The sequence below is a fragment of the Lolium rigidum genome, chromosome 4 (genome assembly GCF_022539505.1).
Source record: "Lolium rigidum isolate FL_2022 chromosome 4, APGP_CSIRO_Lrig_0.1, whole genome shotgun sequence".
Taxonomy (NCBI): domain Eukaryota; kingdom Viridiplantae; phylum Streptophyta; class Magnoliopsida; order Poales; family Poaceae; genus Lolium; species Lolium rigidum.
In genome coordinates this window covers 278,968,260-278,981,467 of record NC_061511.1, presented here as the reverse complement: position 1 = coordinate 278,981,467, position 13,208 = coordinate 278,968,260, and the positions used below count along the sequence as shown (strand labels likewise).

General features: G+C 42.4%; 1 protein-coding gene across 1 annotated transcript; it reads left to right on the top strand.

Moving 5' to 3' along the window:
• Window positions 1–4,648: 4,648 nt before the first annotated feature.
• LOC124707849 (ankyrin-1-like) lies at window positions 4,649–12,348 on the top strand. Its single transcript, XM_047239546.1, has 12 exons — window positions 4,649–4,766; window positions 4,841–4,906; window positions 5,026–5,196; window positions 5,304–5,441; window positions 6,268–6,410; window positions 7,627–7,713; window positions 7,832–7,954; window positions 9,061–9,216; window positions 9,658–9,759; window positions 11,149–11,325; window positions 11,414–11,493; window positions 11,866–12,348. The coding sequence occupies exons 1-12, from the start codon at window positions 4,736–4,738 to the stop codon at window positions 11,966–11,968; spliced, it is 1,377 nt and encodes a 458-aa protein (XP_047095502.1). The 5' UTR covers window positions 4,649–4,735; the 3' UTR covers window positions 11,969–12,348.
• Window positions 12,349–13,208: the final 860 nt, after the last annotated feature.

Here is a 13,208-nt window from a genome sequence, read left to right as displayed (position 1 = left end):
GCGAGTCGGGCGCGCGCGCGGTGGCATCAACGGCAATGGGCAGAGCAATGTATGCGAGTGCGGGAAATCGAGAGAGTTGGGCGCAGGGAAAGTTTTGCGAAGAGGAACAGGTGAGCGGCGCAAGCGAGGGATGAACGGAGGTTGAAGACAGGTTTATATAAGAATTGGGTGAAGCGAGTGTGCCGTTGGATGAGGAAATCGTGTGGTGAGAATAGATCTTCTAGACACAAGGGCAAAAAAGTATTTTTATTGGGATAGGCGTTACAGTACGTGCGCCAGAAAAAGCGGAGGACGTGTGTCCCCCACTTGCACGACGTGTCAACGTGGTGGAAACGATGGACCCACAAAACAGAAAAATCTCGGCCATTGATGGAGTTGAAGAAAATTTGCCAAGGGAAAATGTGTCGACAAGAAAAATAAAAGGAGAATGGCGACAGGATGACTTATTTGCATACTTCGGGAGCCTTTGGTCAGAAACAAGTTTTTGCCCAAATGCTCGGGGGCTACTTCGAAAAAAAGTAAAGTTTCGATTATGGCAAATATAGAAAATGTTGAGCCTACAGTCAAGCACAAGCTCTTGGCTGTAGCCTCGGGGGCTACTCCCATCGGGAGCGCTGTTCGCGCACCCGAGAGATATAAAAAAAAAAAAAAAGAAAAGAAAGAAAAAAGAAAGAGAGAAGAAGAAGAAGAGGAAAGAATATCGGGAGATAATGGCGGTATAGCGACAAGGTGGACTAAAATGTTGAGCCTACAACCAAGCACAAGTTCTTGGCTGTAGCCTCGGGGGCTACTCCCATCGGGAACGCTGTTCGCGTGCCCGATGAAATTAACAAAGGAAAAATAGAACAGACAAGAGAGTATATTTCGAGTTATAATTAACTCTACATATACTCCCATCGGGAGAGCAATATAAGTCATATTTGACTCGATAAAATGTGCCATTCCAACAGTCGGAAAAGCACTCGACAATATGTTCTCGGAACGCCAAAGTTGCGATCAATTTCTGAATGCCGCAAATTTGCGAAGGTAAGACCCCGAACTATTCTCACTGGGCGTGGCATCGCCAAAGACTCGCGCTCGCTACTTTTATCCGTATCAACGGATACGAAGAAAAATCCTAACGGACGCGTTAGGTACTCGATAAATTTGACCGGGACTCGACGGAATGGTAAGACCTTAAGCGGCGCTCGTCGAAGTTTACACCGGTATCCCGAGATCATGTCCAGGGACGTGATTTTGAAGTAGGTTGTTGCGGATTGCCACTAGAGCGAGTTAACTAGTACACGATCCGTCGGATGAACTAGCCCCAACTACCAATATCCCTGTACAATATAGGATTTTATGGGAAAAAGTATGAAAGTTAGAGCTTTCGAGTAAAAATAAACGGTAGAGATTTTCCCCGACTCTATGATTCAAGCAAAATCTCGGGGGCTACCTGACATAGGCATCCCAAATGGGCCCGCCGAATATAGTACCCGGGGTTTATTGAAGGCCCACTACCCGAAGGATAAGAAGATTCGGAAGCCCAAGATGTGTTAAAGGAAAAGATAGAGTTGTAATAGGAAGTGTTATTTGTAATCTGGCGGGATGAGTTAGAAACCGTCCCGGACTCTGTAACTTGTACAAAACGAAACCCTCGGCTCCACCTCTTATATAAAGGGGGAGTCGAGGGACGAAGAGATCATCGAATCATTGTCTGAAAACCCTAGTTTTCATATTCGTCGAGTACTTTTCGGCTGAAACCTTCGAGATCTACTTGCCCTCTACTTCTAACTAAACCCTAGCCTACAATCCATAGGCATTGACAAGTTAATCCCTTGTCACACCTCCCCTATGAGCTTGGCCTCCCAGCGATGGCAGTCTGCCATCCTGGGAACTGCACAGGGCTTGGGTAGGACATTCACCTCTATTTCACGTCATTTCACTTTTCACAGAGGCAGCCTCAGCATAACCCCTATGACGCTTGTTCAGAGGGAACCCATACTAAAATACATAAATTTCCAATTAAGCCCTACCCATTATCAGGTATTATGAGGGTACTATAAAGTTGGAATGGTATCGCATCCGAACTCAACCATCAGTTTTTGTCAAATTCACCTTGTCATTCACAAGTCATATTCACCTTCAAAACTTCCAGTAGAATGGCTCATCATTCTAAGGTTTTCGAAGTCATTTGATTCACAAGTTCCCATCTAGAGTAGTCAATTTTAGTTTTAGCACTAGCAACTAGTCATGAGGGGTGCTAACTAAATTTTAGCTCTCTAGGCTAAGTTTGATGCTCTTGTAGTACTCTACGTTTAGACCAAAGTTAACTATAAAAATAAGCCTTGATAAACAAAGTAAAATATGGCAAGCTAAAAACTTGGGCTTGGACAAATCCTTAAACACAATAATATTGCAAGAGTATCTTGCAATAGTATAGCTTGTATTAGTAGAGCTTGCATTGGTAATAGCTTGCCCTGATTGGTACAATGATCAAAGTTGCCCTGATTGGTAATAGCTTGCCCTGCACGGGAGAGAGAGGGAGGGTGTCTGGCAGGTTCCTGGCGTCATGGCGACTCTCCTGGCGGGCGCTGATGGCGAGGCGAGGGCTAGGTCAACGGGCGCGTCACGGCGTCCTGGTGCGCTCTGGCGTCGTGACCATGCCGGTCGTGACATGCCTGGGTGACGCGGGCATGTCCTTGTCTGGTCAATGCCGAGCTCTCCTTGGCCAAGGACGAGTACCAGCGTGATCAGAGGATTAAGGGGTACCTGCAGGACATGGTGGAAGTGAGAGAGAGGGCAGGGGTGAGGTGTGGCATGAGGAGTGGCATGGTGAGTGACATAGGCATGTCTTGGTCATGTTTCTCCCATGAACAGTGGTGCCAAGGCTTGACATTGTTCAGAGGATGCAAGGAGGCACTGATGATGACACCAGCACAAATGGTTTAGGCTAAAACCTGTTGGATATTGAGGTGTATGCACATTTCTGAATTATGCATATAAGGTGTTTGACAAAATGGCCGCAAGAGATTTAAATTTGAATTTTGCCAAAATATTTTATGGGTGTGATTCAAATAATGTTTGGCATCTCTTGGTGGTATTGGTTTGCAAAATGGAGTTGATTTGATGAAAATCAAAATTGAGTTGATCTAAATCTGTTTCACCATTTCCACTTTGGATGCTTATTATAAGCAATTGAAATTGATTCAGCAAGTTTGGCCAACACCAATCTACTCATTTTTATGTGTACTTGAGATCTGGGCAAAAAGACGAGGAGGTTTGATTTAGAAAAGAAAAACTACAGATGCTCAAAGTAGGCATCATACTAAAATAGTCAAAAGTGACCATTATCATATGTGCATTGATTTTTCCTTTTTCTTTTCATCTGTTTTGCTTTTCTTTGTCACAAATGTTATTATTTTGAGTTTAGTAATATTTTCAAACCATTTACACAAAGTAAACATGGCATAGGTTAAGATTTGCAAATGTGGCCATAGGCTCATATATAATTCTATTTTTATTTTCTTATCTTTTTCTTTGTTTCTCTTGGATCCAAATAGGCATGGTTAGGGTTTAGAAACATTGCCAAATACTTCAAACAAACATCATGGCAACATCAAACATTTATGCATGAACATTATGCACACAACTTAAAATCAAACCAAGTTTTTGTTGGCTCAAAATTTTGGAATAAAGGAAATTGATTTTTCTTTGTTTTGAAATTTTGGGATGTTACACGCACTAGCGGGCGATGGCTGGGCTTCTGCGTCGCCATCAATGACATCGTGTGCTGCGCGCGCCCGACCTTAAAAGTCGACCGACATCGTCCCTGCCATCGCCCACACCACCGACATCTCCGCTCCTACCCGCACCACCGCGTGTCGCCGCATCACCATGGGGAAAAAGAAGGACTTCAAAGCGTCCGGCAGCGACACCAAGAAGGAGGCGCCGACCGAACAGGGTGCCGCCCGTCAAGGTGGCGCGGCTCATGCACAAGAACCCGACAACGATGACGGACGACGAGATCGAGAGGCTCGGCGTCCTTGTCTCGGAGGTGGACCGACCGGTGCAGCCGCCGCTGCCTCGGTATGCCACCGACATCATGTCACCGGGCCTCACGGGGGAAGAGGCCCTGCGACGGGCGCTCGAGGACTCGGCCCCGCAACCGGTGCAACCGCTGCCTCCACCTCTGGCGTACAATCCGTGGGCGGCTCCACCTCCACCACCGGCGTGAGCTGCTCCACCTCCGGCACTGGCGTGAGCTGCTCCACCTCCACCACCGCCGACGGCACCGGCGTATGTTACGCCGGTTCCCAACTAGCTGTGGCCGGTACCGGAGTTCGTCGTGATCTACGACGACGACGACGAGGAGCAGGCGCATGCCTTATTAGGTTTTATATTTATATTTTCATTTCTTTAATATGTAAATTATGTTTTTATGTTGAAAAATGCAAAATCGAAAAAATGCGTCGTGTCCGTGGAGTCACCCCAAAGCAAACGAACGCGCGATCGATTTCGACCATTTAAACCGACCTAAACAAATACGTGCGAACATTTTAGACATCCGAAATGCGTTGAATAGCAATTTTGGCCACGGGTAGTGCAATTTCCCTTTCGCAGCAAATCTTCCGACCTCGGTATCTTCTCTTCCCGCGCAGTACACATTACAGCTGTCTCCCACTTCCACTCCCCATCTCATGCTTCTCTGCTTCAGACCACCAAACCCTACCAGCTCGCTCCCATTCCCGCCGCCATGGCGCGCCCTAGCCACGAATTCGCCTACGGTAAGCGCCTCCCTTCCCCCTCTCCCCCTCCGCCGCTCCGTAACTCACTGGGTCGGATCCTCCTCTCCCTGCAGCTGATGGGACGCCGGAGATGCAGCTCCTCGGCGCGGCGACCACGGGCGACCTCGCCCTCCTCGAGCGTACGGTTCTGCCCCTCCCCCTACCTCTCTTCCTTCCTTCTGGCCGTGGTGTGCGCCGGTCCCGATTTTTTCCTTTTTGGTTTTGGGGAGCCGATCGATCCGTACGTACGTGCGTGCAGGGATGGCGATTAAGCTCGATGGTGGTCGCGGCCGCCTTGCGGAGGCGGTGGAAGCCGTCAAAGATAACGGCGTTGGGGCGCTGCACCTCGCCGCCGGGGGCAAGAAAGCCGAAGTCTGCGAGTTCCTTGTCGAGGATATCCGGGTGGATGTGGATGCACTTGACATGTGTGGTCTGTCTGCTCTCTCAGTAGAAAATCTGAATATATGCATAGACAACTTTATTTGTTTTTTCCGATGTAAATCCGTAACCTTTCCTTGTTGTTCTTGTTCTTAACAGGTAGAACACCTCTCGTTTGGGCAATTAGTTGTAAAAAAGGGAAGATGGATATTGTCAGGTATCTTCTTGATCATGGTGCCAATCCAAATCATGTCGACAAAACAGGGTGTACTCCTCTCCATGAGGCCACCAAAATAGGCAACTCTCTCTCTCCTGGTTACTCATATGCATTGCACTGTCGCCATTACTTTCATCATCATGTCTTCAAGTGATGAATGTTGTGAAATAAACTACTGTTGGGTCTCCATTGTGTGGATGAAGAAATACAAAAGGGATTACAATTGTGGAGATAGATTTCTGTAGCTGTGCTAATAGAGTAGAAAATACAAAGAAAAAATTCTCTGGCATAGAACATGGTCACAAATTGTTCATCTGTGCATGGTTCATTTTGTGCGGAATGCACACGTAGTGATCTATGGCTTTTCAAAATCAGTTCGTGTCACAACTAAATTGATACAAGTCAAAAGAACTGAAGTGGAGCACATAAGGGTTGCTAATAAAATAATGGTTATATTTTTTTGAGAGTCGGTTATTCTCTAAAATCTCTCTCCTTTTCTCCCTCTCTTAGTTGGTTACTCCTATGAATTGCACTGTTGCCATTACTTTTATCGGCATGTCTTAAAGTGAATGTTTGGTAAACCGTGGAATCTCCATTCGCTGGATGAAGAGGGACAAATGGGATTGCAATTGTGGGAGATAGATTGTTGTATTTGCGCTAACAGAGTAGAAAATATAAACAAAATATTTTCTCTGCCATAGAACCAGGTCACAGATTGTTCCTCTATGGCTCTGTGCATGGCCCATTTTGTGTGCAAAGCACGCGGCATGCACGCAGTTATCGTTGATTCATGTCACAACTAAATTGGTATGAGTCGAAATAACTGAAGTGGAGCATGTAAGAATGTTCTAATAAAATGAATTGTCAGGTAGTTTATTATATTTGCATTTCAAACATCTGATTCAGGGCACTGTGAAGTAGTAGAACTCTTGCTCTCTAGAGGCGCTTATGTTGATACATTTTCTACTGATCATGGAACACCGTTGCATGTTGCTGCTAAGCATAAGCAGGACAGCGTCATGAAGATTTTGCTAGATCACCATGCAGATGTAAGTTCCACTATACGTTTCCTTACAGTCTTCTCACAGCTGTATTTGATAATCTTGGGCCATCTGCTTTCTCTATTTCTCACAGTTCTGTTTTGCTATTTTATCTCTGGAATCTGAAGAAGTACACAGAGTTGTGCACATTTGAAAACCAGATTTACATTCTCCTTCTACTCATTAATTGGTTGTACAATCATGTCCCGTCAGAATTTTAAGTGATGCTGAAAAACTAGTTTCACTATACATGCCTGTTCTGTAGTAAGCAGAGAGTCGTGGGCTCTTTCTCTGAATTACATGCTTCTTGTGTACACATAGTTTCACTTCTAAAGTTGAAAAGGATCATCATATAGCAAATTTCAATAGACAGACCTCCACTCACTTCCAGTGAAATTTCATGTCTCCACCTTTATTATCTGTTAGTATGACAAAATTTTCAAGATCGAAGTTTGCACGTGCTAAACCACTGATATTCTGATGCCGTTTCTCTCTGCAGATTGCTTGCCCTGACAAGAAGTAGCTTAATTGATTAGTAGTTTCCTAGGGCCTGTTCGATATTATTTCCCTTTTTGCAAATTAATAAAATTTGTAACGCAAGAATCACTTCATATACACCTGTAATAAAGATTAGACCTTATGCATTTTTGTTAGGAACATGATATATCACATCTGTCAACTAAAAAGTATCCCATGCAAATAGCCACACTTACTGCCGTAACTATATTAGGAAATGGTGGTATAAGTCCCACAAACTGATAACGATGTTTTAAAAGAATGATCAACACTTGGTGTCCTATTATATTGGAGATAAGATCTACTTTGGGAAGCTTCCTTGCTCGTGGGTGCTGCTACAGTCATGCTAAAAGGATGAAATGTTGGAGATGATTATAGTCGGTACAAGGATCATGGAACTGATGAGGAGCATCGAGGGAACTAGAGAACAAGGAGGGCAACATGCGCGAGCTGTTGGATATTCCTACTAACCAACTATCCTAAGAGACCGATCTGATAGAAAGTGGACATATAATGTTAGATTATTGATGATGTGCATTTTCCCCATCTCTTCTTTTGCAATGCTGCCCAACTGCCTTTTTTTTTCACCCACTAAGGTTCATTGTCACAGCGGCATGGTTCCACCTTTTGTGAATGTATATTATTTTTTGTTTATGTATTTGGTATTTGTCACTAATATGCTGACCTAGTTACCTGTTTCTCTTTTTAGTGCAACAAGATTCTCGGCAGTTTCTGCTCACCTCTCATGCTTGCTATCCATAGTCGCTCAGTGAAATGTGTGAACCTACTGCTTGAGGTACTGCTCCATTTTATGCATTAAGCTGAAAATGTATCCCAGTTTAGCGAAGATGTGGAGAGATAAATTGTGTCAAATATTGCTCAGAGGAACCATCTATGATTCTGTTATATGCTAGGCTGGTGCCGATGTGAAGGGTATGCGTACTTCGACCCCCTTGCAAAGTGCTGCAATGGGTGGCCTAACTGACGTCTTGAAGCCCCTGTTGGATGCTGGTGCAGATCCTGATGTCCGAGATGAAGTAAGTTTTGTGTTCTACCGGTGTGTATTTTAATCACACCATGGTTGTTTGTTCAAACATGTGGGTGTAACATTAAATACCTAAGCATTGTCCATTCTTAAACTTTGGTAATATGATTCTCATAGTCAGTCATATCTTAGTAATAGTTAACTCAGGTTAGGTGCACTAATATAAACTCAGTGATGAAAAATTGTAATAGTAACATGTAAACTGTAATACTACAATTTTATGCCTACTGATATCTCTTTGTCAGGTGTAACTTACTAGCCTTTTTATTTTCTCTTGAAAAATAATCTTTTGGAATGACAACACATCAAAATTCTTAAAATTACTACAATTTCAAAGAAATAATTTTCATTGATGTATCCTGCCAATTTTAAATGCCTTTCCTTCCCTTGCAATTTGAATTTCTTATATTAGGAAGACGTGCTAGTTTTTGAACCTGCCAAATAGTATGTCTTTATATTACCTAGCCACCTAGGGACTTACAACAACCAAACGACGTCAAAAGATAAAAAATGAACAACAACTTCAGTCCCAACTCCCAAACAATTTTTTTGCAAAATAGTCCCAAACAAGTTGGTGTAGGATAGAGATGAAACCCAACAAAAAAAAAACCACAAGAACCAAAAGACGTGAAAGGGGTAAAAATAAAAGGTAATATAGCATTAGTAATAGAAGGTACTCCCCCCAACCCATAATACTTGTCGCTGAAACGAGTGAATAGACACACTAAAATATGTCGACATACATGCGATTTAGCGACAAGTATTATAGATCGGAGGGAGTAGTAAAATTGCTAGTGATGAAACATTATTTAGGAACTTGCTGCCTCTTTTTTGGATAAAAGGATGAGTTAATCTTCTGCCTTCTGCATCTAGGATGCACACAGTCAATAGACTATGACAAAAGGGAGTTGCTGGATTATTTGAAGACATGTGCACTGCCTTATGGATAAGGACAAACTCATCTTATGACCTACTTTTTTGGCATGAATGAAGTGCTATTGGTCAAATTTCGTCTGTACACCTTGCATGCTGCTTAATTTTTGTTGTTTTTCTCCTACAAATACATTGGTGAGATTCAACTTCTTCTTTTCTTAACAGCTTGGTCTCTTACCAATACAACTCGCGGCATACTTTGGTACACGCAAAGATGTCGAGATCCTGTTTGAAGTTACTTCTTCTCGTATTCCAGCTGTACATGATTGGAGCGTTGATGGAATAATGAGTTATACTGCAAAATCAGAGCCAAAGTTGGAGGTATATTTGATTAAGAACATCATGGGTATATTAGAATATATTTACTTATGTGCCGTAGTCCTAAGTAAATTTGTGAATGAAACTGTTTAGGTAAGAAACTCTGTATCCATCTCTCATACCCTTGACATTTTTCATGAATTCTCCCTTTAGACACTTAAGGAAGATAAAACTTATATCCTTGACACTAGATAACATTCCTTGTTTTTGGTGTTTCATTCAAAATTGTAACTCGCCATAAAAAAATCATGAAGAAAAAACAATCAAAGATGGATACAATGAGATCCTGTGGTACCTGAGTTTCTGCTTGTTTATGGTAAAATCGTACCAAATAATTGAAGTTGTAACACATTTGAATATGAAAATATTTCCATTCCTTTTTAAGTTCCTTGCACATAAATGCCGGCAATCTCGAGGCTGTTTAATTTCTATTTAAATTTTCAGGATCACCCTTTGTCTAAAATGCCAGTAGCTAAGTTGAAAGAAGAAGGCGACAAAGCTATGCATAAAGAGGATTACAATGCTGCATTAGAATTCTATACCATGGTATGCTATTGCACTATTTATGGTCCTGAAGTTAATTTCTTTTCCCCTACTATCTTTGTCTCATTTGTATCCATTGCATTGGCTTACATCACTAAATGCTCGTGCAAACAATGCATGGGCTTTATTCGCATTTTTTTTACACTTTTTATGTTGTATTTCTCGATATAAGGAGAGGAGTGTGAGCAGTTAATTGTATTGCATACCCCAAGGACAAATATGTATCACAACGCTCATTGACACTCAAAACCATGTCCGAAAGTGTATAGCCTTTACAGTATTCACGCTTGTGAATTATGGCGTGACGGTGCCCTTGTTAGCGCCAGCACAGGCATACCTGCGGGCCTGCAGAATGGTGGTTCTCTTGAGCATGTCACTGCTTGAGTGATTGCCCCCCTTGTAAGACTTTTATATTGACATCACTGAGCAGTGTCACCTTCACAATGCCCCTGAAGCACTACGGGTGAAGCAATGAGCATTTGGTTTCCTGGCACAACCTACACTGGTCACGTCGCTGCAAATATGACCATCACCACGCCCAGAAACCGTCTGAGCATATTGAGACCATGGTGGATCATGATAACCACTTTCATCACAGTGGTTTTAGTTTGGGTTTGGGTGGTGTTGGGTTTTGTTTGCACCTATGTACGGTACAAAGTTTAGAACATAATGGAAAATAGTATACCATGTAGTATATCGTCTAGGATTAAGAAATAAAGAAAAGGTCTATCCTGTTAGTTTTTCATGGTTACATTTACGATTTGAATTTGTGCTCCCTGTTATAAGGGGAAGTCCAAGTTCGTCGTGGAATGGGGACAATTATGGGAAAATGTGATCAGTGCGTGCCTAGCAGATGATCGAAACGTATCTTAATTTTTCCATTTGCTTCTTTATGCCTCTGCTACAAAATCTTAATAGCTTTAGATGTCACATCGCCACTTATATGTTTTTCGGTGTATCTCCAAATCTTTGCTTGTATGTTTGGATAGGCTATCAAACGGTTTAGCTTTACCTTGGTAAGTGTAGATGTGTGCATAGACTCATTGACCAAGGTTGAACTATGTATAAGAAATGCGTGCATGTATACATACCATGCATTGTTGAAGAAGAGGCACAATGGGAACATAGAAACTCCTCTCACTTCTTGACGTGCACATGGACAGCCTTGATTAGTTAGCTGCTTGTGGGAGCAGTTTTGACTTAAAACTGTTTCCACTTTTCGAAGACCTCCATATGTGATTTATCTCGTCATTCATGATAAAAGTTGTTCTTTGGTTGGTATTACATATTTGTCAATTCATTTACTTTCCGAGTCTTTGTCCTAGAAATGTGAGGATTATATGCAGATTTGTCAGAAAATATGTAATTGTTCATTTGATTTATTGGTTGTAGGCTATGGTTATTGATCCTGACAATGCTGATTCAACCTTGATGGGCAATAGGGGTTTTTGCCGGCTTCTACTGGGCAATGGAGAGGGTGCTTTAAATGATGCCCTTTTTTGCAGGACAGTACGACCTGACTGCGCAGATTCATGCTGGCTGCTGGGCTACTCATATGTGCAACTAAAGGTGATACAGAATCACGTGTTGGCACTTGTTTAAATCTTGCCGCTAAACCTTTTAGACGATCCACTCATCTCTACATCTTCATTCTCAGGTGTATGAAAAGGCATGTGATGCATTTCTTGATGGTCTCAAATTGAAGCCAGGGTTTGTTGGAATCGAGAAGGCGTTAAGGTAGCATATTTGATATACTTTAGTAGCCTTCTTTGTTTAAAGTCCAGTTTGTTGCGACTGCTTAGCGGCATCAGTTCCATGCTTCAATTAGTATGGTAATGTTTAGACAGTTAGGGAGTGTGTCGAGACTGTACAAAAGCAATCAAATAGCAAACTTGTATTGCCAAAAAAATATGAGCATGATATTTTGTGTTTGTACAGAACCCATGAATACGATCATGAATTTTTGTTTGCTACATAAATGATATGGCTGATGTTTTCCACCGTAACATCACCGTTCTGTTTCATTTCTGTTTGGCCCATTTCAACATGAATATTACTACTGGAAAGGCATCCAGATGCTTTGCTGATCATATCATCTGGAATGTGCAGGGAAGCTCTGAGATTATTGAAAGAATCTCACGCTGACAAGAAGAACGGCTCGGAAGGACAATATCGTGAAGCACGTTTTTTTCCTTTGAAGAGAGCAATTTGAGACGTCTTGACTCTTTTGACAAATTGCCTGCTGCGTGCTGAAGGTGAAGAACCTGGTGCTTGATTGCCGGTTGGACTGTAGGTTCTTTGTGCCTGCGGCTGCAACCCTGAAAGCCTGAACATTTTGTTGTCATATGCATACTGGCTGCGTAGTGCTACAAAGTAGAAACTGCTCTTAATATCTATTACCTCCGTTCTGAAATGTAATCCTTTTTAGAAAGCTAAATTAGCTGTCCAAAAAGGCTTACATCACGGTGATGATTTGGCTGTGTATCGGTAGTTTTGGCGCTCTGCATATTTTTATTTTCTTCCAAACAGATGTATGCGGGCCTTTTTTTTGGTGGGATGATATGCAGTTCGTTGTCCATCTATTTGTTCGAATCGATGTTCTCTCTGTGCAATCAGGTCGAGAGGAAAGAAACTGATGCCGACGTCGGTGGTGGAAGATCCAGATGCGCCTGCCGTAAATTTGCAGTAGGGGTGGACTTGAACTGCTGATGTTGTCTTCCACCTCCTCCACGCCATCGCTGCTGTCCTAACCATGTTCTCTGTGCCCTCACCGCCTTCCAAACCACTTCTATGAGCTCGTGCGGAGCACTAGCGACGTGGGAAGACTCTACGAGCTCAACATCAAAGCCTCTCTAGGGGCTCAGGGCTAGGCACCTCTGGCGTGACAGGGCGCTTGTGCAGACCGGCGCCTCCACCAGCTCGCTATGGCTGCCCATGTTGTTCCTCGTGTCGCCGATGACTTGATTTTGTCTGTGTTCGTCGTGGTGTTGTTGTCCAGGCGTGCCCTACTGTGTTCTTCAGTTCCTCTGCACTCACGTTCCACTTTTCGATGCAAGAAAAAAGAGAAGAAAGAATAAAAGATAGTGGGAGAAGAAATAAAGAAGTGCATGTTTAATTTGCAATTTTAACTTTGCTATAAAGGTTGCAAATTTAATTTGCTATAGAACTTTACAATATTTAATTTCTGTCAATTTGTGATGTGGAATATTTTATCTCGGTGTCCAGTGTTAAATTTGCAAGTCATTGGGCATTTTAGGATATTTTGAAAGAAACTTCAAATTTTAACTATATCATTTGTTTTTTGAACTGCTGTTGAATTTATAAATATTCCATCATTTATTAAATGTGTCAACAAATATATTTTGCAATAGACTAGAAAAATGAAAAAGAAATAAATGATAAAAATGGAAAGAGAGGAATGGACAATTGAACATTGTGCTGGAAAAATAGGT